Here is a 26,873-nt window from a genome sequence, read left to right on the forward strand (position 1 = left end):
AGATATTTTATGCCTCTGTTGTTTAGATGGAGAACCAGCCCTTCTGGTAGGTTGTGGGCATTCCCAGAACCTGGCCATGGGTCAATACCAATGCGGACAGATGAGCCATTTCCAATGCGCCATAAGAGGCTATCTCTGATAAGAGGCATGGCATTCAGAGTGGCCTTCCAAATCGCTGATATACCCTGTCTATTCCAATTTGGCCGCCGGATCCAGTCTGTGATGGTCAAAGGCCAGATATACTTGTGATGGATGACTTCCGCCCAGAGACTATTCTGTTTTAATAATAACCATCCCTGTTTGGCTGCCAATGCTTGCGCAAATTCCGGGAGTGATTTTAGGCCCCACCCCCCCCCCCCACTTTTTTGGAGTAGTAATCTTGGACCATTTTGCCCAGGCGAAGATCTTTCCTTTTTTGTTGCCATTCCATAGGAATCTATTACATGTTTGTTGTATTCTGTTAAGAATTCCTCTGGGAATCCAGGATAGAGACATCCAGTATACTGGAGTGGCTTCAAGGACTATTTTTATAAGCATAAGCCTGCCTGCTTTAGATAGGAGCCGATGGTGCCAGCAGTTGATCCTCTTTTCAATTTTAGTGATGAGCCAAGTCCAGTTCTCGATCTTGTATCCATCTGGTTTTAGTCTGAAACCCAGATATTTGATGCCTTCCAACAGATTTGTTTCCTGGAAGGGGAATTTCTGGTTTGCAAGTTGAGTTTCCTGATTTGTACACCCCGAGAGGGATATAGTGGATTTCCCCCTGTTAATCTCCATGCCCGTAGCACTACAGAAAAGCTGTAGAATTTCATTGAGTGCAGTGGAATCCCGGACACTCCCATTAATGAATATAAGAATATCATCTACAAAAAGAAGATGAGTGAGGAAATAGTGCTCCATGATTTTGAGTCCACTGATAACCCCACTCCTTTTGGCGGATGCGATGAGCCTGCTCAGCCCTTCCATAACAAGCAGGAAGAGGAGTGGGGATAAAGGACATCCTTGTCTGATTCCTCTGTTGATGTTGAACGGTGATGAGGCCGAGCCATTGATGAGAATGGCGAAGGAGACGGAAGAGATACATCCCATAATCCAGGCGATAAGATCAAGGGGGAAGCCCAAGTGAGTGAGGATCATCTTCAAGTAGAGCCAATTTACTTTGTCAAAAGCCTTTGCTAAATCAATCTTGAGGGATATACCTTTGAGGTTCTTATACTTTATGGAGTGTAGAGCTTCCTGGGCGGTGCCAATGGCCTCTTGAATGTGGCGGTGATGGAGGAAAGCAAATTGTTCTGCAGAGATGTGAGTAGATAGGATGGGTTTGATACGGTTAGCAATGATCTTGGATATGATTTTGTAGAGGCAGTTGCATAAAGAAATAGGGCGGAAGTCATTAAAGGACGATGGGGCATCTGATTTAGGGATCAGGGCTATGAAGGTGTAGTTCATAGGGGGGTGAATGTGCCCGGTGATCCTGCTCTCTTCAATGACAGCCAACAGGTCCTCCCCCAGCAGTTCATAAAAGGCCAAATAGAACTCCACTGGCCACCCATCCGGACCCGGGCTCTTATCTTTTTTGAACCACTTTAGAGTACTTTCCAATTCCTGCATTGTGACCGGTTGTGTAAGGTCCTCGAAATCCTCCTGTTCAACAAATCTAGGAAAGTGGCCAGCAAGGTTGATGATATCTGGTAGATTTATGGCTGTCGGGGCAGTGAATTGCCTTTTGAAATGTGATACACCCAATCTGGCAAGTTGCTGGTGTGTTGTAGCCCATCCATCCGATTCACAAGGCAGCTGCCAGATAGTGTTTGAGGCCTTTCTGCCATTTGCGAGGTTGTGGAAATATTTGGTATTGCAATCACCCGCTTTAAGCCAAATGGCTCTACTTTTTAACCTCCACAGTTCCTCCTTTTCTTGTAGGATCTTGATTTTTTGCACTTCCAAATTGTTCAATAGGGATTTTGATTCCTCTGATAAGTAACCAGTCCCCCTTTCATCTGTCAATTGTGCAATCTGTGTCTCTGTATCCAAAAGAAGCTGGTCATCTCTCAGTCGTTTCCTCTTTGCCCAGGCCTCAGTCAATTTCTTAAGTTCATTGAGTCTGTCACAAAAATCCGCTGCCTTTCTCTGTGCCCTCAGAGGTGGTTGTGATCTCCAGAATTCCGTGACCATATTAATAAAATCCAGGTCTTGTAAATATCCAGCAAAAATTTGAATGGGGAGCGGGGCTTTTTTATTGCACCACTGACTTGTAGGAGGATGGGTAGATGATCAGATAGGCCACCCGAGCTTACCCATTGTCTGTACAAGGGAAGTTTTTGTATCAGGTCTTCATGCACCAAGAATCTGTCTAATCTTCTTCCCAAAGCTGCCTCCCCTGTTCTCTTGTTGTGCCAGGTGGGGACTTTCTTGTTCATTGGAAAATCGACAAGCATGTGACAGTCCAATAACATGCTCATCTATTCTGAAATGGGATCAAGCTTAGCATGGTGTCCCCAGGATTCCCCGACTCCCAGGGAGAAGTTAAAGTCACCGCCCAATATGGTGGCTCTAGTGATGAGGTTACTTCCCAAAAAATTTTGCCAGAAGGCCAGGCGATTCTGATTCGGACCATATATGTTGATAATGCGAATAGGAAACCCAAACTCTCCCATGAAGATGTCCATACCCATAAAACCTCTTCCACCCCAAGAGTATAAGAGCTTGACCTTTCTAGGGTTTATGCCAATGGCGAGACCGCCAGAGCGTCCATATGCGTCCATACCATGAAAAATCCATCCTGGTAGAAGGGCTTGTAGGGTTCTCACAGCCGTATCCGAAGTGCAAAGGGTCTCCTGAAGAAAGAGGATGTCACATCTGGATTCATGGGTCAGTCTCTTGAGAGCCAATCTCTTTTTGGGGTTGGCTAATCCCCTGCAGTTGAAGGAGAGCCAAATCATGGGGAACTAGTGGCCAAGGGCTCAATTGCTCTAAGTGCCTGTTCGATTGTGCATTGTCGCCCCTGAGCGACATCTGCCACTGCATTTTGAATGGCCGAGTTGATCTTAGATGGCGGCCTCTTTTGGGTTTATGGTTAGAGTAACGGCCAGGGGAAGAACCAAGGCCCAGGAGTTTGGTTCGGACCCGAGGTCTGAGGTGGTAGGGGTGCGATCCAGAGCCGGTGGGGGGGGAAGAGGGGTCGGGGAGGGCAGAATCCATCCTATGAGAGGAGGGAATGGTGGAGAAGGTAGGGGGAGGGGGGGCAATGGTGCAAGGAATAGAGGGAAACGGGTCCGGTTCAATAGATGACTTCTGTAATGTGGAGTGCATAACAGAAAACATAACTTCTGATAAAATAGCAGAGGTCATGGGGAGAGATTCATTACCCGGAGCAGATGATGCAACCTCCACTGTCTTGGACCAGGTGCGAGGTGGTGCAGGAGTCGATGAAGCCTTCCTTCTGTTGTTCGTCTTCTTGGTGCCTTCAAGTTCCACATTCATAGGGGCCTCACTATGAATCAGATCACCTTCTCCCTGATTGATATCACCTCTGTTTTGTTCCACAGATGGTTGTTGTCTAGTACCTTTTGTATTTTCCGAAGTCACTCTAGAAAGAAGAGGGCAGTCCTTGTACAGATGGCCGACTTTGTGACATCTACGACATCGAAACGGGACACCTTCATAATCCAACAGCTGCTTGCGCGAAAAGTGTCTGTGATGCAGGGTAATTTTCTCCTCCAGCCCAGCCCTGGTGTCGAGATGAACAAGGATTCTAGCCATGGTCATAATTCCAGTTTGCTCATAGGATTTATCATACTCAAGATAGGTGCCCAACGCATCTCCTATGCGCTTGAAAACTTGAAGTGTCCAGAATTGCATGGGCAAGCCCAATAGACGAACCCAAATAGGCTCGGCGCCCAATTGTTCTCACTCCAGGTCAAACAGTGGATCCCAACGCTTCAGCAGAACAGGTGCCAACTCTATATGCCAGAATTGGGAAAGAATCCATTGGGTGTATTCAGGTCTGTGAAAGTGTAAGGCAAACCATCCCCTTGCTAGGACCCTGATAGCTGGTAATTCCTTTAGCATAGATCCCCAAATCTCCTCCGTCCATTGCTTTAATCTTTCCACAGAATATGTTCGACCACGAACCCGGCCGACCAGAACCTTACGGGCAGTGTCAATAGCATCCGCCATCTGAACGTCCTCTCCGAATGTTAGGTTGATATCTGAGTCAATGGCTCGAAGGCACCTCCCTTTTTTCTGTTTTTCTGAGCACTTGCCGATGGGGAAATCCTTGAGGAGCTTGCGGCACGGGTCAGAGGTACTTTGCTGAGCAGACCCAACCGAACGAGCAGGTAGAAGCGGGGAGCTGAAGCATCCCGAGTGGATGGGGGAGCGGGGGTTCAAACTGCAAGAGCCGGGGTGAAAAGTGGGACGGGAGGGGCGCTGTGGGCCTTGGGGGTTAGCCGGCGTCAGTGAAATGGATGATGGGTTCGAGGGTTGAATGGGAGGCGAGTGCGACGGCAGGGTAAGCTGAGCAGCGGTCTGGAGAGGTGAGTCGAAAGATGGAGAAGTCTGCAGGCAGGAACCCAGAAGATGGAGCATGGCCGGCGAGAGAGGCGGGCATTCAAGAACCGGAAGGTCCGCCAGGTTGACATCCGTATGATTCTTCTTCCCTGAGCGCGGCGGGTGGGGTTGTATGTTAGAGGCAATTGTCGCTGATGCTTGTTCTCTGCCCCAGGGTTCCATGGCTGGTCGGTTATTATATGCCCAAATATCTTGATCTAGCATGGGGTCCTCCTCGTAGTCCACGAGGTCCTCCTCTACCATAGTAACCTGACAATATAGTGAAGCCCAAAACTGCCGACCAGGGAACCGACAGCAAGTAGGAACGGTAAACCAGCTCGAGAATGTTCGTCGGGAAGGTAGTAAACCCTAGGGTAAACCAGGAGCCAGGATTCTGGGAATGATGTGGGATGCTCTCTCCACATTGTACCAGGGTACTTCCAAGCAACGGAAGATGTACCTAGAGGAGAAGCTGAGACTCCTCCGGATGCAAAAAGGGGAAATCATAGACCCCTTCCTTACCGGGATTCAGGAGGTCTAAGACCAGTTGTTAATTGTTGGGGCAGCGCCCCAACCCACGGAGCTAGTGTGATTGGCACTCAACAATGTCTTAAAGGAGTGGCAGGGCTTTGTCCAAAGCATATTGGGCAGAGATAGGCTACCAGACTGGGATAGAATGTGGGCCGATTTGTAGTATGAGGAGTTGAGACGAGCTCTATTGAAGAGCTCTATCAGTGGCAACAGCAGCAGCAACAGCGAATTGAAGGTGGTGAAGGAGGAGGAGAATGTGGCCCTCGCATCAAAGATTCCTAGTCAGGGACAAGGGGAGCAGAAGAAGAAAAAGGACATGTCAAAGGTCAAATGCTTCAGATGTGGTGAGCTTGGTCATTACAGTACCCAGTGTCCTCTCAGGAAGAAGGACAAGGAGGAGAAGCAGGACTAACGAACAACGTCTGCAGAGATCAACAAGTTGTCCTCAAGCTGGAGGAAGACTTCACTATGTTTGTCGATATACCTCGAGGAGTGAGGTGGGGTGACTTGGTGTTGTAGCCCTAGAGTGCTATAGTTGGGCAAGATCCTTGATGTTGGAATTTCTAGGTCTAATTGTTAGAAACCCTTCATCTACTTTACTGATTTATTCCTACCTACTTGTTATGTTAATTAACAAGTTATTTACCATGTAAATAATGGAAATAAATACAAGTACATGCTCAACACATTACAGATCATCAACTGAAGGAAACAAAACAAGCACACAAGTGACACCGTTGTTTTTGGACCAATGTGCCCGGAAAAACCCAATGTGGGAAAACCGGTGCAGCTATCTGAGGGTTTTATTATTATGCAGTTTCTGAATACAATCTGGGTGCCAAAACCAGCTCACCCAACTGAGAATAATCTCGGCAGTAGTACCTCTCCACTCGGAAACAGATATTATGGCTGAAACCCCGGATGAACACTCCGGCAGCTTCACAGCTCAAATCTGCCCCATGAAACCCCAGTGTCAGCCTCTAGGGACAGCGTCAACCCTTTCTAGCCCAGCGTCACTCTGGCTTGGCCTGCGTCAACCTCTGGAGGCACTGCATCAGCCCTCTGGCCCTCTGCTCACCCACGTTGGCTCTTTGAGGCACTACGCAGCTCCTGGCTGGCTCTGCGTGAGCCCTGGCTGGGTCTGCGTGAACCCGTTGCTGGTTCTGCGTCCCTCACTCCGACTACTACGTTGATCCTCCTAGTGCTATCTCTGCCTCTCTGCTTTTATAATCACTGCCCCTCAACTGCAACTCTAATCACTCTCTCAACTTCCTTAACAAACCCAGCCCCAGAAAGTTGAAATCTTGATCAACTCGGTGTGTTCTCCAAGTGACCCTCAAGCCTCCTCTTATACTTTTCTCCTTGCCAAATCAACGGCCGAGATTAAGTCTCTAATCAACGACTAAGATTAGATCTGGCTTGATCCATGACTTTTGGACCCTTCTGACATAGTTTTATATTAATTCTCATTAATATTTTATTTTCCCTAAGTTTAGACTTAGGGACTCCATTAAAAATATTAATTATTTTAATATCTCCCAAATTGTTTAGAATCTGCCCAAACCCTTTCTGAGTATTGGAGATCTCATGTGCCTTAGCATCTCCACCAATTTTCATGGCTAGAGCACATCCGATGCTACCCCAAATCAATACTCCCTCTTAGCAAGGACTGTGCTTCTAGCAATACCCCTCACTGAGTATCACCCTGATTATCCGACATCGGTCCCTGTGTTGATGCTAGGCCTGTTGCCCATCATTTGCACTGTTGCATCCTGTCCTGCTACCCATGGCCCTGCCACTGCTGCATCCGTACTGCAACTCCCTCTCATCCTGTTGCATCATGCTGCCCATAACACTGTCACTGCTAACTGCTGCACTGCAACCTAGTTACTGAGAAGTAAGTAACTGATCTCCCAACTCTGACATCTCCGTCAAGCTAGAGACACCCATGATGTTGAAGCTCCCTCTGTTGCTGACAAGTGCTCCCTCTCTGATCTCTACGTTGCTGCAATGATTACATGCATCTCGCACCATTGCACACCCCTTTGTGCCATCTTGCACTGGTGCAACACTCTCGTGCTTCTCGCACTGCTACCTCACGTTGTCCTGGGAATCATGCACTGTAGCTCCCTCTGTCGCTCCATTTGCATCCGTCTCTACTGACATTCGCCAGTACTACTACTCCTCTTCAAGGCTCCCGTAGCAAGGTCTAATCCAAGAGGCTGGGTACCTCAAATATCATGTCCCTCATCACCTGTAGTTCGTCTTCCTACAGCTCAATGTCTCCCCACTTTTGCTCAAGTGGTGTGTGTGCACTCATGGCACAGTCATCGTCCATCTCCACTTCCTTCTTTGCCCTTGCTGGCGTAGCCTTGGTCTCGGAAGCCTTTCCCTTACTTTTCTTCCTTGGACACTAGGTCACATAATGACCCAGCTCCCCACAGTGAAAGCATTTGACCTAGGAGAGGTCCTTCTTCTTCTGTTTCTCCTGCTTTCCCTCAAATGCTAGGGCAGCATCCACCTCTTTCTCCTTCTTGATTCTGATCCCCTTGTCGCTGCTTCCCGCCTTGCTCAGCCCTCTGATCTCTTCTTGGCGAAGAGCAGCCCACATTTCCTCCCAATCTGGAAGGGCCGCCCTGTCCAGTATGCTCTAGGAAAACACCTCACAGTATTTTGAGACTGCATTCAGGGTTGTTCTCACCACCAATTCTTGATCTGGCGTGGCCCCTATGGAAGTCAGCTGATCCCAGATCTCCTTCAATCGACCAAGGAATGGGTCGATCTGTTCTCCCTTCTGCATCTGGTATGACCGCAACTAATTTTCTAGTAACATCCTTCTCTGCACAGAAGTATGTTGGTACAATTTCTTTAGGGCCTCCCACATCTCATTTGCCGTGTCCTTTTTGGCAATATGTGGTACTACATGGTCCTTGACCCCATCAAGAATGATGCTCTTGGCCCTCGCCATTGCCTCCTCGTACTTGTCGTTATCAGCTGGGTCAACTGGGATTGCTATCGTCCTCAAGGCGAAGTGCTTGACATGATTCCTGTCTAGAACGGATAAGATTCTGGCCTTCCAGACTACGAAGTTTGAGGCTCCGTCCAGTCTGTCCTGGTCTCTTACCCCGTTCACTGCCATCTCATTGCTCCTCTACTTCCCTCCTGGAAGTTCTTGGTGTGACTCCCTCTGAGCCTTGATTTCCCTCCTGGAAACCCTTCTGCCAATGTCGAGATGCCCCCACTCTGATCGTTAGTGCAGTTGCACCACTGATCCGGATTTCTCAGCTAGAAATCCTCAGTAGCAACTCCCTCCTCCTTGGCCTTGCCCTGTTAGGTACTATTCTGACTACAGTACCCCACCAGCTCCACTTTGCAACTTACCCACAACCTCCTAAACCCCAGCAAACTGAAGGTTAGAGCTCTTAGGCTCTACGCAATCAGGCATTGGCTGAAATGCTCCCCTAGCCAACTGCATCAACCCTCCCGGTCTCTACGTGAGCCTTTTCTGCCCTCCTCAGTCTCTGCGCTGACCTCTTCCTGGCTCAATCTTGATGATGCAGGCACTACGTCACCCCTTCCTTGCTGCTACTCTACTAAGAACAACTTCTATCACTTGGGACATCTATTTTCTGCTACTGCTGCTCTGCTCGGCTGATGTCCTCAGTTCTCCTGTGATCTGCAACCACGCTCTAACACCATGTTGGAATTTCTAAGTCTAACTGTTAGAAACCCTTCATGTACTTTATTGATTTGTTCCTACCTACTTGTTCTGTTAATTAACAAGTTATTTACCATGTAAATACTCGAAATAAATACAAGTACATGCTCAACACAGTACAGATCATCAACTGAAGGAAACAAAACAAGCACACAAGTGACACCGTTGTTTTTGTACCAATGTCCACAAAAAAACCCAATGCGGGAAAACCGGTGCAGCTATCTGAGGGTTTTATTATTATGCAGTTTTTGAATACAATCTGGGTGCCAAAACCAACTCACCCAACAGAGAATAATCTCGGCAGAAGTACCTCTCTACTCGGAAGATATTCTGGTTGAAGCCCCGGATGAACACTCCAATAGCTTCACAAGTCCAATCTGCCCCACAAAACCCCAGATTCAGCCTCTAGGGACAGTGTCAGCCCTTTCTAGACCAGCATTTGCCCAGCGTCACTCTGGCTTGGCCTGCATCAGCCCTCTGGCCCTCTGTGTCATCCACGCTGACCCTCTAAGGCACTGCGCAGCTCCTGGCTACCTCTGCGTGAACCCCTTGCTGGTTTTTCATCCCTCACTCCAGCTACTACATTGACCCTCCTAGTGCTATCTCTGTCTCTCTACTTCTGTATTCACTACCCCTCAGCTATAACTTTGATCACTCTCTCGACTTCCTCAGCAAACTCAACCCTAGAAAGTCGAAATCTTGATCAACTTGATGTGTTCTCCAAGTGACCCTCAAGCCTCTTGTTATACTTTTCTTGTTGACAAATCAATGGTCGAGATTAAGTCCCTAATCAACGGCTAAGACTAGATCTGGCTTGATCCATGACTTTTGGACCCTTATAACACAATTTTATATTAATTCTCATTAATATTTTATTTTCCCTAAGTTTAGACTTAGGGACTCCATTAAAAAAATTAATTATTTCAATATCTCCCAAATTGTTTAGAATCTACCCAAACCCTTTCTGGGTATTGGAGATCTCATGTACCTTAGCCTCTCCACCAATTTTCGTGGCTAGAGCACATACGATGCTACCCCAAATCAACACTTGAGAAGTCCACCTCATGGATCAATACCTTGCTACAAGGGCCCATAGTATTCAGTAGTAGGATGGATCAATGGCGGTTGATGCAGTCAATACCAGAGTGACAGTTGCAGACTAGTAGCAGTCAGATGCTGAGGAGCACAGTGTAGAGTTGGCAACAATGCAGTTGACACAATGCAACGTCAGCAGCAGCGTAGACCGTTCAGTGACAGTGCAGATGCTAGTAGCAGTGTGAGACTCAGGACACAGATGCATCATACTGAACACAATTGATTCAGTATTTTGGATGCTTTTCAGTTGTAGTAGCAACAGATGAGAGGGAGTTGTAATGCAGATGCAGTGTTGGCAGCAGTATGGCAGTGTCAGTAGCAACAAAGATACAGCGTATATCAGATTTGCGGAGTGGTTGGTGGGCAGTATGGCCAGACATCAGCAGCGTGACAGGAGATGATGCAGAGACAAGGTGTTGTGGTAGGGAGTGCAGCACTAGAACACATTCCTCGCTAAGAGGGAGTGTTAGTTTTTGTAGCATTGGATGTGTTCTAGCCACGAAATTTGGTGGAGAGGCTAGAATACATGAGATCTCCAAAACCCAGAAATCATTTCTAGAAATTCCACCTAGAAATGACATAATTAGATTATTAACCAGTTTTTAAATATTTACTAAGTCTAAACTTAAGGAATATGGTTGATTAATTAGTATTAATTAAGTCAATGTGAGAATCATCTAGAAACTCACACAGATCAATCCAGAGATGATCCTAGCCATTGATTAAGTTTTAATCTTGGTCGTTGGTGTTCCAACAAAGGATTATAAAAGGAGGTCAATGTGGTGATGGAGAATACACCAGAGTCACTTGGAGAATTCAATTTTTTAGTGTAGCCGCAGCCAATTGCCAAAGAGTTCGAGCTTCTGTGAGGAAGCAGAGACAGTGAGGGGCAGAGACAATGATCCTGAGGAAGTTTTCCAAATCCGGAGAGGTAGCAACAAGAAGGGTTGAGTTATTCCCAGTGAGGCAGCGCAAAGGACTGCGCAGTTGCTCAAAAAACAATTCGATTTCGCTAGAGGAATAATCAATTCAGCTTCCAGAGGCTAGGAAATTCTTCTAGAGGATCGAAGAATCAATTTCCTCAGCAGAAACAAGCATAACGACTTCATCAGAGACAGTTTCAGGCTTAGGCGTCCAAGGGTCTGTGTAAGCACTGTGCAGAGGCTGACGTAAAGAGTCCAGGGGGACGAATTTTCTAAAGGGAAGTTGTGCTAGGGTTGCTTGTGGAAGAAGGGAAATTCCCTTAAATAATTTTAGCCATATTTTCTTGTTGTTTGGATTGCCATTTGGGCATCCATAGATTGTACTCATAATTCAATGCTACATAATAATAAAATCCTCATCTGCTGCACCGGTTTTCCCAAGTTGGTTTTTTCTAGAGACTTTTGTCCAAAAATAACGGTGTCATTTTTATGTGTGTGTGCTAGTATTTTCTCAATTACCAGTGTTATTTATTTCCACATTTTTATTTGTGAAGGTTGCAGTGTGATTAATTCGGTATTTGTTGTAGCAAATAAATTGTTAAATTAATTAACAATTGGAAGAATTAATTCCAGTTGCCACAATAGGATTTCAGTTCTGAAATTTTCACAATGTCCACATGCATTGTGGCATTGCAATAATTGCACTTGACATGGTGGTCATTACCAGCAATGAGCCATTGACCATGTGCCCATGCCGGATCATGAGACTTTCTACTACCCTTTGGTGGCATGGTGATGGAATCTAGAAGAAAAAACATAATTTTTTAAATTCAATTGATATCCTGGAATCTAAATTCAAGAATTTAAATGTAAACTTTTTTTTGTTTCAAATTTTAAAAACAAATAAGTGTTTGTTTCAATTTAAAGTTTTTATCTTTTTTGGCCCATATTGAGTTTCTCAGCCATGCACAAGACCTGTGTGTGGATGAGAACTTGGCCCTAGCCAAAAAAATAATTGAAACAACTAAAAAAATTTACATGAAAAGAAACTAAATTTAAAAAAAAACAAAAGAAAAAAAAATTTGAGACCAAAAACAAAATTACATGAAAACAAAAGCAAAAAATCAAACAAGCAAACAAGCTGTTCATGAAGCCTAGCCGGTTGTGATGAAGTTGGGTCTGATCTGAAGAAGCCTCCTTTAGCCTCTTGCAAAAGCTCCTTCACTGTGCAATGGAGTCACTCAACATTCATAGAAATGAGTCGAACACTCAAATGACAAGTGAATGACAAATGGGAGGGAGGGAGGTGCTTATAAAGCATTTTCTTCCCTCCATTTTCCCTTTCCCTCCACATTATCTCCAAAAAAAAATACAAAAAAATATAAAAAATTGAATTATGAGGGTCTCCATGGGTCAGATGCAGGTCATATGTGGGTCTCACGAGTTTCATACAAGTATGTGGGTTCTATACAGGTTTTGGCGAGTATGTGTAGAAAGTGTGGGTTCTATGCGAGTGACCCATCTCGCTATAGAACTCGTCAAGACACACAAGTACTCGTGGGTCTTATAAAAGTCGTGCAACAAGGCTTTCAATCAAGACCCGCCTTGAGCTCTAGTTAGTTCTTTCATGATCTTTCAAGAAAGGGAAAGATCTTTTACTACCCCTAGAAAGGAACATGACCACCCCTTCAAAGGATTAACCAACACCTTATTGGGTTAACATGATTATTGGATCAACAAGGACATGGAAGGTTTCACCCTTTAGTCAATACCTTATCTAGGCTTAGGTAAGAACTTTCATAACTTTCTAATAAAGGGTGAGACTTCGGCCTGTTATGAAAATGTTAGAAGGGTAGACAACCTGCATGAGTGGGACCCTCTTGCAAGTGCGTCTTTAGATGTCTTGGCCCTTGCTAAGCTATAAGTTACATGCTATGTGCGGGCTTGTGGGCTGTTGACACTAGCCTAGGGGTTATAGTGTCTGCCAACTACATTTAAACTTAAACCTTGTCCAGTAATCTGGCTACTTACCAATTCTTCTAAATTTTTAAAAAAGTGAAAAATAACGAGCAAAACCTTATTGCCTCTGAAAAGGAACAAGACCAACCCTTGAGAAGGTCGACCAAGCGTTATTGGGTTAACCAAAACCTAACTTGTTTGGCGAGGAATTTTCTGGATTAGCCTTTCATTCCTGACCTTACATGGGTTTGGGTAAGAGCTTTTTGCACCTTCTAGAAAAGGACAAGACCTTCAGTGCTCGAAAGGGAACAAACCTAAAGTCCTACAAAGTAAAATGTCCATCAAAAACCTCTGCAAACTAAATATTAGCAAAGCGGGCAGCTAAATAATTAAAACGGTATGTGACTCCAATCTATGTAGCCTCTGTAACCCCAAAAAAGGACCAGAAGGTTCAAACATTCACATCGAGAACATGTACCAAAAACGTGAAACTTCTACTGTAACAAACCTGGAGAGCAGCTGTTCTTTCTTCTGCAGAGTCTGGTTGTTTATACACTGCCGACTGCCCATCGACTCTGCTGAAAGTTTCCTGCACAGGGGATCATTGATTCAGTCTCGAATCCCTATAAAAAATCAAAACATTGATAGACACATTAGCTCAATTATTGAAACATCAACTCCCTAGACATACAAAAACATCAAAATTTAAACTACATTTACATTTCTTATAGATAAATTAAAAAACAATTCACTTACAGGAGCCATCCACCGGCATACATCGCAGTCTATGCATGTGTGGTCTGCATATTATGGAGCATCAGTAGCCAGAGGTTATTTTATGGAATTTAAACTATATAGAGATTTGATGCTAAATTTGGAAAGGTAGAGCTAATTTAGTGTATGGGAATACTTACTGACGTATAAGTCCCCCTCTACATTTTGTGGGCGTTTGTGCTTTAAAGTTGGAGGATGAGGAGCAGCTGTTGTAGTTTTCGTTACAGCAGTTGATGCACAGGTAACTGAGATTCTGCGCGGTGTACAATTGAGGAATGAACCGAAGGGAGAAATTGGACGTTGGTGGTGTTTATGCAGAACACCAACACCAACAGTATTCACCAGTATGTCCATGTTGTTGCTGACTGAAGCCTTTGGATCCGGATGAAATGTTGGTGCTGTGGCACTTTATGCTTAGATGCAAGTATTTACTGGTACATTTATGGCCAGTTTTTCTTTCCAATGATATGTGCAGATTGACTCTCTTTGTGTGGGAGGAAATGACACGGGAGTAAGCTTTTTTTCTTCATCCGGGACTGAAAAAATTGATAAATATTTTCCTAGCAAATGACAAGGGAGTAAGTTGACCATTACATCAATTTAATTTATTTTCATTACGGGAATGACTTTGTGGTAGCAAACTACGATTACGCTGACAATTACATCAATTTAATTTCTTTCTTCCACGGCAAAAATGTTGTAGCAAGTTCTTAACAAGTTCTCAATAAAAATATTGAGAATTTATTAAAATAAGTTGGGTTGGTCGAACTTTTACCAGCACACAAAATATAAGGGATATTTTTTAATTGAAAAAATGATAGCTTTATTTTATTATTAGAATATTTATTTTTTAATTAATTAATTAATTATCAGGTCAAGTAAGATATTATTTTTTGGTATATTTGTGATGCTATAATGGTGATGGAAAGATTTCATCACATTTTTTTAACATAAAAATTGGGTTCAAAATATTACTTCTTTCTTTAACAAATATTTTTTAATTTTTAAATCCTAAAATATTAGGTTCAAAATATTACTTTTTTTCAATAAATATTTTTAAATGGGATAAGTGGTAGTTATAAGATTTAAACTCGAGATTTTTTATTGGATAAGATTTTATTTCCAAGTGGTAGTTATAAGATTTAAACTCAAGACTTTTTGTTGGATAAGATTTCATTTCCATAACCATTGCTAATTGAGCTAGCCCAAAAAAATATTTTATAATTAATAATTATTAGGTTAATAAAATGGTATTTTATTATCTTAATTAATATAGGATATGATATAGTCCACTGGAATTTGGATTGACGGTGAATGGGTGCACTGTTAAGGCACTCCTTGCGATAGGTCATTAGTTCAAATGTTTGGTGGGTGCTTACCTACCAAACAAATATATATATATATATATAAAATAAAAAAGATTTGATATTAAAAAAAAAAAAAAAAAATCTTGGAACAATAAAATAATAATGTATATTTATTTATATTTTAATATTTATTATTTTTTTATAACATTATTAAATAAATATGATTAATAAAACAAAATATTTATATAAAAGTGAAAAATAAAATTGCACATCAAGTCAATAAACATAACATCATATATTGATTTATAATCATAATTATTAGAAAGGATATCTCTAAAATGGAAAAGTGAATAAACATAACATTTATATTAGAAATAAAATCATATTTTGATAAACATAATATCATATATTGATTTATAATAAATAAACATAACATTTATATTAGAAATAAAATCATATTTTGATAAACATAATATCATATATTGATTTATAATCATAATTATTAGAAAGGATATGAAACCATCATTAAAGTTCTAAGAATGGAAAAGTGAATAAACATAACATTTATGTTAAAAAGAATATTAAGAATATGTTATGATAATGGATATTTTTCTTCAAACTCTTTTACTTATGATTTTAATTACTTATTTATGTTCTTGGAGGGAATTGAATCTAAGTTGATGAAATTGTGTTTCATTATTTCTATAAATATATATATATATATATATATATATATATATATATATTAATTAAAGAGTAACTATTCATATTGTATGCTATAGCCTTTATTATGAAAATATGTCTCTTAAATTTTAAATTTAAGAAAAATATTTATTATAATACTTTATAAAATTATGTTAATTTTTTTAATTTAATAGAAGGACCTCACACATTAAGCTATAATAATATAGAAAATTCAACTTAGCATTTTATACTAAGAAACATTAGGCTTTAATAATATAGAAAATTCAACTTAGCATTTTACACTAAACCTATTTCTTAGTTGTCAATACTACTACTTACAGGTGTTCATGAAGAGTTTTCTTGATTAATAACATTTATCTAAAATGAAACCATCTAAAATTGAATCATTATCACAAAAGAGCAAATCTAAATCATTCACTATATTTATAGGAAAAAATTTTTTTTCCATTTTTAATTGTGACTATCCTTACTATTCTTTACCCATTTGAAACTGTTTTTTTCGTGGGTGACTATCTTTACTCTTATATTTATAGAGATTTTTCTTAATCTATAATATTATTATTGGTTTATGGTAATTTTTTTGAACGATATCAATAATTATTTTTACTAATTAATATAGATTTATTTTAATTCTATTTTTTAAATATCTAAAATATGGATAAACTTATGTTGAAATTAAATAGATTTACATTCATTTATTTTATTATTATAGTACTATTTTTGTTGTTATGGTTGATAAGTTTTGTATTATTTTTTATTATTATAATTAATTTTTTTAATCCATTTTATTTATGTTTATCTTATTATTATTATATCATTTTTATTTTTATTATATTATTTTTATTGTTATGGTCGTTAGATTTTTATTATGGATATTTTTCCTCTACAAAATTATAGTTTTTTTTTTTTTTTTTTTGATTTATTATCTTATTTTTATTATTAAAATGATTTTTTTTTATTTGAACATTATAAATTTATTTCACAGTGGAGATTTTCACATGTCAAAATTTTCTAGAAACGGATGTATAAACATGTGATGGGGTTAAACATCCACATAGTTTGTTTATGGAATCTGAACCCAAAACATGTGATGGGGTTAAACATTTACACAATTTGTTTGTGGAAAATTTTCACAATTATAAATGTGTCATTTATTTTATTTTAATTTTCAATCTTTTTTTCTTTTGTAAGTAAAGAGACTTTGTATTACAGTAAAGATACAAAAAGTATATTCTTCTGAGCATTAGAGCTCAACATAGACTAGCCATGAACATGGGCCTATAGCTAAGAAAGTATATGATGGAGGCAAGTATGGGGAGATCTCTACTCACAAAGGAGAAACCAAAGAGTCTCCCACTAGCTACATTGTAGTAAAATATACAAAACCATATCTAAGCCTGAGAACACGAGACATATATCAACATTACCTTGAAAGACTAGCAACACCAACTAGCGCTTAGGGGGTCCTCTTGGACCACGGGGCATGGTTTGTAGTAGTTCAGATCATCTGGAAAAGGGATCATCGAGGAGGCTAGCTGGTTGGAGGAGGATGGAAACTTAGAGTGCCACTGGACAGAGCCGTTAACTTGGCCACTATGATCATTGACCTGGTTGTTATGACCACCGCCTTTGCCACATGAGGGACTTGAACTGACAAAGATAGGTTTCAACTCACCACGTCACTAGTGTTGTCATGGCGAGGGGTTGTGAGACCTGTCATGGTCAATGTCTACATGCACTGGAGAAATCAAGGAGTCATCCACTGTATCAGTCAAGGGAGACTCTAAACCCTGAAGTTGGACACCTAGGAGCCTGGCTATGCAACAGTACGCTGGCTTTATGTGATGTAAATGACATTCCAAGTCTAAGATATTTCCTTCCAGCAACACACTAGTATCTTCTTGGTCTCGACAATGGCGCCCCAGGATGTTGCAGGACCCAAAGATGGTCACCCAAGACCTTGAGCTCACGTGCTTCAGCATCTGCCACCATTATGCTAAAGCAGTGCAAAATACTACAATGCCCATGCCAAGGAGGGTTAGGAGGTTGGCCTCACCCATGGCCGCCTTTGCCATGTCGCCCTCATTCTCATACCATAATTGCAAAGAAAAAAGATGCAAATCTCTGAAGTTAAGCAGAGAGACCACATTCACGTTCTTGGAGGATTTAATAGCCATGTCAAGAGCTCCTGACATTTTAATGAGGAATGAGGGATGTCAGACAACAAGTAGAATCATCATGCGCTTAATGTGCTTTAAATCAAAGGGGGTGGACTTGACACCACCATCGCGCTCCATACTCAAGGCATGGTGGAATGAGAGCTAGATGTGTTGCTGAAAGCCCACCCCAGGTCTATGTGTTGGATCCATTAAAGTCATTGAAGGCTTATCTATTAACACCCTGATCTGAGAATTTTAATTTTTAATCTTATATTATATTATATATCTTATTTATTTATATTAAATTATAAAATATAACTTATTTCTCTAGATATAATTACAAACACATTAAAATATTATTAACTAAGATATAAAATAACATTATTATATAATAGCCCATGGGGTGTAGAGTAAATGGTGACAAGGTGTTCTATTAAAGCACTCCATGATATAAAGGCCACAATTTGTTAATCTCTACTCACAGTCACAATCATTAAGTCTAGATTAAGTATTCATTAAGGAGAGTGTGAAAGAATAATTCATAAGTATGATACGATGAAAATATGAGATTATTAATAATAAAAATAAACTTATTCTACTATCAAAAATAAAGATAATGAGAAAAATTAATGATAAAAATCACAAAATCAAGTAAGATATTTGTGGAGAAAGTTCAACCAATTATCTAAATTAGATTTTTGTTATTAGAAATTTGGAAGCCTAATTAGGCAATCTATAACAAATCATACTAGTGCTGGACGACACCCAAGCTGGTTGGACAGGCTAAAGTTGTGCGTTGAGTATTAGGGAGAGGCTGTGGAGATCACAGATCACTGCGCGTCACTGATATCTGGCACTTTGTATATGGGCGGTCCACAAATCAAGTTGCTAGCTTGAAATCTGAAGACAAATACGTGAGAGATATCAACCTCCTATCGGCTTTGTTCTCTTTACATAGGCCGGTGACCCATATGTAGCAGACTCAGTGGATTAATACCCACACCGCCTTCAATCTTGCATGTCGTAATAGAAGCAAGTCGGTCTCTATCCGAGGGACCTCGCTATTAAAGCTTTTTTCCTTGTTGGTCGATCAACATTTATTTAAAGGGGGTCGTGCCAATCTCTAATGCTACAGGAGGATGAAAGAAAGTCGCTCAAGCTAGCTGGAAATGGAACAACATTCTGATTATTGTACCAATTTATTTGCAGAATCACCCATCTGGAAGAGCTGTGTGGAGTAAAAGCTGCCTTAAGAAATAGTGTCTGCGTGGGCAGAGAGTGCATTTCTAAGCCGTAAGTGTATAACCCTTTTTTTTCATATTATTAGTCCCTGCAGTGCTGGGATTATAGTAATCGAAAATTTGGAATTAACATTACTTTCGGTGAATTGTCGCAACAAAAACCAGATTTTTATGAGCCCCGGGGTATTTTCCTAATGCAATTGGTTTGGCCAGTTGGCCTCTTCCAGAAGCGCGCAAGCCAAAAGTATATGTTACATTATTTTTTACCTTATCTATTAAAAAAAAAAAAGGTTCAAAACATTAAATGGCAGTCGGTTGGGAGGCACTATCATTTAGGCTAAGGATTTTCGTCAATTGCACTTAATCTGTCTATGCAACCAAAAGCATACATAGAGGTCAATATTTTTTGGAGAGCCAAAATTCTCAGTTAAGGATTAATTCTCATCAACTCTTTTGTGAAACAGGGCGCTGGAAAAGGCCAAAGGAAGTGTGAGAAGAAACGGTATGCATTTTTTGTTCTTCAGGAAAAGTGGAAACAGAAAAACATCTCATTTTAGAATGTAAAGACTTCAAAGACAACAGGGAAAGTTATGCAGATACGCTGGCAGCTAGCTCTTGGGATGGGATAATCTATTTAACCAGGGGTTTGTCGAGAAGACTGGAGCATTTATTGTGAAGCTTCACAAAAAAATACCGAATACATCAACCAAATGAAAAAGCAATCTGTCCATAGGCTATCTTTAGCTTCGTGAACCGTAAAATAATTTATTTCTTTCTTTCTTTCTATGCGCACAAATTCAGTTCTAGCTTCATTGAAACCCTTAACTGGGTAGTCTAGCACAGAGATGAGTGTAGTGATCGAATTTGAGTGATCGCGCAGCTTAATGCTCATCATTCTTTGGCAGTTTTGTTGGTTTTCGAGTGAAAGCAGAGAAGAGCTTCTCCTGCGGTCACGAGCTCCTTCGTTTCATACTTGCCCGATCCACTTATTATATTATTATTAATCCTCTCCATGTAAAACACGGAGAGAAGACTACGGAAAACTCCCCCAGTGCCGCTGATGATCTCTCGGCCCTCGTCTTCGAGAGCAAGATCCGTCAGTATGTCGAAGACGATGCGTCGTTATTTCTCTGTAATGAATACCCTCTCTTAGATTGCTTATGGCGAAGACTATCTCCGAGATCCCTTTTTTAAGGCCTTCCTTGTCGAGCCTGTACTGCTTGCCAGCATTCCCATGAGCTGCAGAACGAGCTTTGCCGTCTTGATTCCGGATTAGGGCGCGTTGGGGTTTAATTCTGTGAGCAAGATGGTGTATAATTCCCGGCTGGAAAAAACAGATCAAGATGGGAACATCTCACGCAGCAGTGAGGCATGATCTTACCAAGCGCTTAGTCTGTACCTTTCTCACTCATGCTTCCACAAAGTCGAGATGACAAAAAGAAAACAGTAATAGCTACACGGTTATTTAACTCACTAGATTCAACTCCTCAGTAGGGAAGGGAAGAAGGCTGGGAAAGAAAACAAAAGCTAGCAAAGAAACCATTCATTCACCACAGGTCTTCAATCACCTACTTGCGTTTCACACACTAGTAGCTATACTCATAGAATAGATGGTGATCCTGCTTCAACGGTTATGGATAAACCACTGGCTCAAGCCCCGCTCCCCGATCAACGCAGGGACTAGCTGCCATGGAGCCTCGTATTCTCTTAAACCATAAGAAAGAATAAGCAGTGAAAAGGTTTATTAAAGCTTTATGTAATTCTTGTGAAGAGAAAGTAGGAGTGGAATATCCCGGATCAAGGTAGGGACTACCTGCTATGTAGCCTCTCTGGTTGCACTTGTATGTTGATAAATTTTATGCATAACAAAGAATGAGTGGTGAAAAGATTTATGCAAAAAAATATTATTATAGTAATTTTTGTGAAGAGAAAAAATGAATAGAGAATTAGTGGTTTAGTTAAAATTATTTTGATAAAAGTAGTGATATTGGAGTACATTATTATGATAGGTATCTAAAGTAGTGATATTGGAGTACATTATCATGATAGGTATCTAATGCTATGATAAAGTTTTATTCTTTTAAATTTAAATGTCATTTGATATATATTAATTATTATTAACAATTTTATATTAACTTAAAAAAAAGACTTATATATCTCCATGGAATGATTGAGTAGTTGGCACAATGGGATGTTATCCCTTTTACGTGGTCTCAAATCTCATGGGGGAAATCTTTGGCTCATTGTGATAACGCTGAAGGAGTAGGCTCCCCAACCCTCTTGGAATAGTGGGAACCCTAGGTTTGATCTTAGGCCTCACCCTGCTAAGACATAAATTCCTGATATATATGGCTTCAAGTTGTTAGATATATTCTTGGTGTCATAGTGATAGTCACTAAATTTAATATTAAGCCTTGCTCATATTACTTTAATGAGTTACTAATTTACCATAACAAAAGAAAAACCAAATACATAATACACCATAGACTTAGAGCTTAATAATGTAAGAGCAACCAGACATGTGAGAACACCAAGTATTTGAAGAGGAGGACTGGTTCACTAGGGTTTCCTGGTCCGCGTTGTTCTGATCACCGCCATGATATAGTCAGGGTGGGGCTGAGAGGCCCCCTCCTTCAGGTATTTAGTTTTGGGCAAGGGTAAGGAGTATGAAGCTTCCTTATTCACAAAACTAACAACTTGCAATGCCTTCAACTCATTCAGGAAAACAAGCAGTTGATGCTAAGGGGAAAGAGGAACAGAGAAGGGTGCTAGCAAACTCACAACCTCACAGTCGAATGATGTTGGAAGCTCTAGACAGCCAAGGGCGAAAGAAAAGTCTCGATCTCAGACACAAACATGCAACAACTACAAACCAAAGGCTAAAAAATATCTAGTTTTAGAGATTCAAGACTGTGATGTGGCTGCATACAAATACTTTATGCAAGAACACATCATCATCTGTAAATTCATGAGCATATGGCCTTAAAAAAAACCCTAAACTGGTGGATTCAGACCACATGCACCCGAAAGGAGAAATAAGATTACAAATCTACTCCAAAGGCTTCTTTACTGTTATTTTTTATCTCCTGGAGGACCGCGACCGCATCTTTGAAGGCAGCCCATATTTATTTAACTCTACAAGGCATTACATGCAATACTAGAAAGAAAACCTCATGCCATAAAAGGAAGACTTCACCAAGGTCCCTGTCTGGGTGAGACTTTATTCACTCCCTACATAGTACTGATCACCCTCAGTGCTGAAGAAATAGGCGACAAGTTAGGATAGTACATCAAAATGTCGAAGGGTACCAAGAATGACTACTATGTCTCATACGTTAGAATTTGTGTCTACATGGATGTCTCAAGGGTGCTCCCAGAAGTCATCAAACTGTTTTTAGAGACGAGTTATGGCTCCAAAATATAGATTATGAGCACATACCTTTCAGATGCATAAAATGGCACGAGCACGGACATCTCTTCATAAACTACCCACAAAATGTCCCTTAACACACCAACACCCAAACGCAAAGGAATACGTATGAAGAAGGATTCACCAAAGCAACCCCCAAGAACAAGAACAAAAAAAAAATCAAGGAAATTCAAATCAACAACATCTATCCAATAAAAACAAATTTAAAGCCTTGCAAGAGGAACCATATGAGAAAATATCATAAGGAAATTCCAAGGAGGCAGGGGAAATGCCAAATCAAATACCTACATTATAGGAGCAGAACAAGGGAGATACCCCCAAACAAACCCACACTAAGACAACTAGCCATCTGAAGACCTAGATATGGATCCGGAGCCTAGAGAAAAATCAGAAGAGGACCAAGTCATAGAAGAAGCTCTTGCATGAGTTGATCTCAGCTCGGTAGCAGAAGTTCGAGAAAAAAAAGGCATGGCCACAATACTCGAGGAATACCTCGAAAAAATAGAAGGGGCATGCCTAATGCAAGAGGAACTAAAATAAACTACAACAACGGAGCACACAGAGGATTACACCCACATAGGGATCCTTTCCAACATCCCAGCAGATCGGTACAACCCCAAAGGTCCAAGCTGAAAGCGAGGATGAAAGACCACAAGCCAACTCCTCCAGGAACTAGGCACACAACTAATTAATGCGGGCAAGGTAAGAGCTCTCACCCTAACTCACCATATTTATCAATGAATTGCATCTCATGGAACATCAAAGGCTTAAACGAACCTGGAAAAAAATACCCTTAAAACAAAGAATAATTGACAACAAACCAAATATAGTGCTCCTCCAAGAGACAAATATTGCTATGGATAACTTAACAGCCCTACAAAAGGAATGTTGCAAAGGCTGCAGCTACCTCACCAATGCAGCATGGGGGACATGTGATTATGTGGGAAAGATTGACATATGAATTAACCTCCTCAATAGAAACCATAAATTATATCACTATTAACCTAAAAATTAGAGGCACCACCAAAATCATCAGTGTAACCAATATATATGGACCTCACAAGGTGGAAGAACGGATTCAAATGCTATCTTCAGTCATGAAAATCCTAGAAAGCATACCCCATCCACATAAAATAGTAGGAGGGGAGTTTAACATGATTCTCAATCTGTTAGAAAAGAAAGGGGGTCTTAGGAAATTGGACAGGGACGTTGAAGCCTTCCAAGAAACCATAGACAAAATGAAACTGGTGGACATGTAGATTTTCAATGGTAGCTATAAATGGAATAACCAAAGGGGAGGAGCTAGGAAGATCTCCTCCATGCTCAACAGATTCCTCATATCGTAAGAAATATATATGGCATCCTGGGAGACCGAATGCAAAAAACTCCCACAACAAGGATCTGACCATTGGCTAGTTGCTTTGAAAATTCACATTTCAACAGTCCCCAAAAATCTCCCCTTCAGATTTAATGCTTTTTGGCTAGAGCACTGATCTGATTTAGAATATTATATTGTTGTGCTAAGATCCTCCTCAAATTAGAAACAAAATGCTTTCATTGTGATTAAGGATTCATGAATTTTCGCACGTGAAATGATGAGTTTTTATGTTAATTTTATGAGCAATTTCACATAAAAAGAAGAGACTAAACAAAAACATAAACATGTATAGAACATCATCAAAAACACATTACAACAGGAACATGATATAGGAATTCACCCCTCCTGGGCTACGTCTCCTTGGTCCAAATTCCAATGGCTTGGCCTCTCTTTTATGCTCAAAAGTGTAAAAAAATGTGTTTACAATGCTCAAATGCTTCTGAAACCTGCTCTAATGAGTCCAGAATCCTAAAAAATGGCTACTTAGCCTCTTTTTGCATCCAATTTGGTGGAAAACTGAAGAAGTTATGACCTCTCCTAGGTTTCCCAATATTCGCTCCACAAATTGCACCATTTCCGGCATGATCCTATAATTTTGCTCCAAAAATCGCTAACTGCACGAAAATTTCACTGTGCGGTGGCCATAAGCTATCAGCACCAACAACCCCATTGCAAATCGCAATCGGTGGGAATCGATGGGTCTTATGGTTTGTGAATGCAGCATGGGCGATGTGTGATTGCGATAAGTGGTGGACTCGACAGACTATCAACTGCAGTATAAATTGTATCGCATTCGGAATATATCACAATCGACAGAGCTAGGGTAAAACATATAATAGAACTTTGAATTGTGCGATATGCGATTGCAATATCGCAATCACAACTTGATCCTATAGGGGCCGATTTTGTAACACCTCCCTTCTAAGATGTGCGATTACGATCATCACATCTCAACCTTGGCTTGTTCTAGGGCCGATTCTTTAACGTTGACCCACCTGCGATATGTTAGTTAATAACCAACCTGCGGGCGTGGCGATAAAGCTTGGTGTTGTTGTGGGTGAGGTCGTGGGTTCGACCTTGGCTTCCCCACATAAAATTTTATTCAACCTTTGAGAGGGCACATGGTGGCCTCCGAGTTTGCCACATGTCACCCTCGCATTGGTCCACCTGTATAACCTTCAACCAAATCATCCTTCCAACTCATGCCTATACGAACATGCCACATGACACTCAACCATTTGCTGATGAGATTATGGTGCCACCTCAACTACACAGTCAACGCCAATTGGGCAGCCTAGTTAGCAGTATGGACTACTGACTGGGATGTCCCCCTTTTTTTCCAAAAATTTACCCATTTTCCAAAGTGAATAGAACACGTTTCTGAAGCCATACAATGTCTGTTCCGCGTGAAACAAGTTGTGCTGGATTCAGGATGATGAGCACTACGTGGTGTTCAGATTCCACACCATTTTGAAAACTTGATTTTTGAGCATAATTTTGAGCACCTGATCACTCCTCCCCACTGGAAGCCTTTTGGACCCCAAAAGATCACTTTCAATTTTCCAGCATGTGAGGATACAGTTCCCTCACCTTTCCAACCTCTATCCATTTGGCTTTGTCCATGTTACTATCAGTAGCAACATCCTTCTTACCAAGATGATACAATACATTATGATGCAAATGGTAATCAAATTCCTCTACTTGATTCCTTTGACTCAAGCTTGACTATACACCTTGAAAGTATGTATTTTGTTGAACATAAATTTCATGTAAAAAAAAATTATGCTTGAGGATAGTTATTACACAAACTATAGCCCTAGAAAGTACATCAACAAACTTGTCACTTATAACTTTCTTATACCTTTTGAACAAGTGGAATAGTAGAAGAAAACCCATCCAATGAAAGTGCCCTTGTCACTGCAACTTAAACATTGCACCATTGAAAATTTATGAATGAAATGAAATGGGCTTACCATATTGCATAAAGACTACACCCATGCCATAGTCAGATACATTAACCTGAAACTCAAATGACTTTTTCAAGTTTATAAGAACAAGTATAAAGGCTGAACTGATATTTGGTCTTAAAGAATCAAATGCCTCTTATTGTTTGCCTCCCCACTGGAAGACCTTTTCCACAACTACCAAAGAATGCAAATGAGCTACAATAAAAGAAAAATTAACGAAATCTTTCCTCCAACATTGGGTTTCTCTCAAAAAACCTCTTATCCAAATGACTATCTTGAGCATTGACCAATCCATAATGGCATCAATCTTGGAGAAGTCTAACTTCAGCTCATCTTCTCCAATATCATGGCCCAAGTACATCAAAGAAGTTTTATCCCACATATACTTTGACATCTTCAATAACAAATGTTCTTAACATAAGACATCAAGTATTTGTTTCTCATACATGAGATGTTCATAATGAAATCTTCTGAAAATGAAAATGTCATCCGAGCAGAGTATCATGTCTAGAAATGGCTTCAACACATCTTTCTTCATATGCATGAAAGTAGTAGGAGCATGGAAAAGACCAAAAATCATAACAAGCCATTCCAACAAACCTTGCTTGGTTTTTAATGTCGTCTTCCACATGTCTCCTTCAACAACTCTACTTTGATGAAAAACACTTCTTGAATCTCATTCAATGAAATTCTTACCATTCTTCTTGGGCATAAAAAAAGAGGTGAACCACATGGTAAGGGAGAAGGTCGAATGATCCTTTTATTTAGAAATCCTTGGATTTGTTTTGTTATTTCTGCACTTTCCATTCTTAACATCCCGTGCATGTCAATGTTAGGAAGAATATACTTTTGCTACAATGGTATTTCATGTTGGATTCTCCTCTTGGAAGGAAATCCTTTTTCTTTCTGAAACACCTCATCATCATGGTTAACTACATCAACCAAATCAGTTTTTGACGCAGGAAACGGGCGAATCCGCAAAATTCCAATATCCCCAGGAATTTTAACTCAGAAACCGAGTCAAATCTTATTTATTGAATAATGGTTTTAAGGCCCCTCTATTATCCTTAATACTGCACCTTAAACCTCCATTAAACCTTAATCCCACATACATAACCATCCCACACTATAGCTT

At 40.6% G+C, this 26,873-nt stretch overlaps 1 protein-coding gene across 1 annotated transcript in view; it reads right to left on the reverse strand.

Annotated features, from left to right (window-relative positions):
• Positions 1-14,111, reverse strand: part of LOC149184050 (uncharacterized) — a 144,157-nt gene extending 130,046 nt beyond the window's left edge. Inside the window, exons 1-3 of the mRNA XM_089417379.1 lie at positions 13,692-14,111; positions 13,534-13,577; positions 13,286-13,366 (exon numbers count right to left, since the gene is read on the reverse strand). Of these exons, the coding sequence (XP_089273505.1) occupies positions 13,286-13,366; positions 13,534-13,577; positions 13,692-13,905 (339 nt within the window). The 5' untranslated portion in view covers positions 13,906-14,111. The remainder of the gene's footprint in view (positions 1-13,285; positions 13,367-13,533; positions 13,578-13,691) is intronic.
• Positions 14,112-26,873: the final 12,762 nt, after the last annotated feature.

This window comes from Pinus tabuliformis, chromosome 3_2 (genome assembly GCF_031772625.1).
Source record: "Pinus tabuliformis cultivar Carrire ecotype Pingquan chromosome 3_2, CPIR1, whole genome shotgun sequence".
NCBI classification, from domain to species: Eukaryota; Viridiplantae; Streptophyta; class Pinopsida; order Pinales; family Pinaceae; genus Pinus; species Pinus tabuliformis.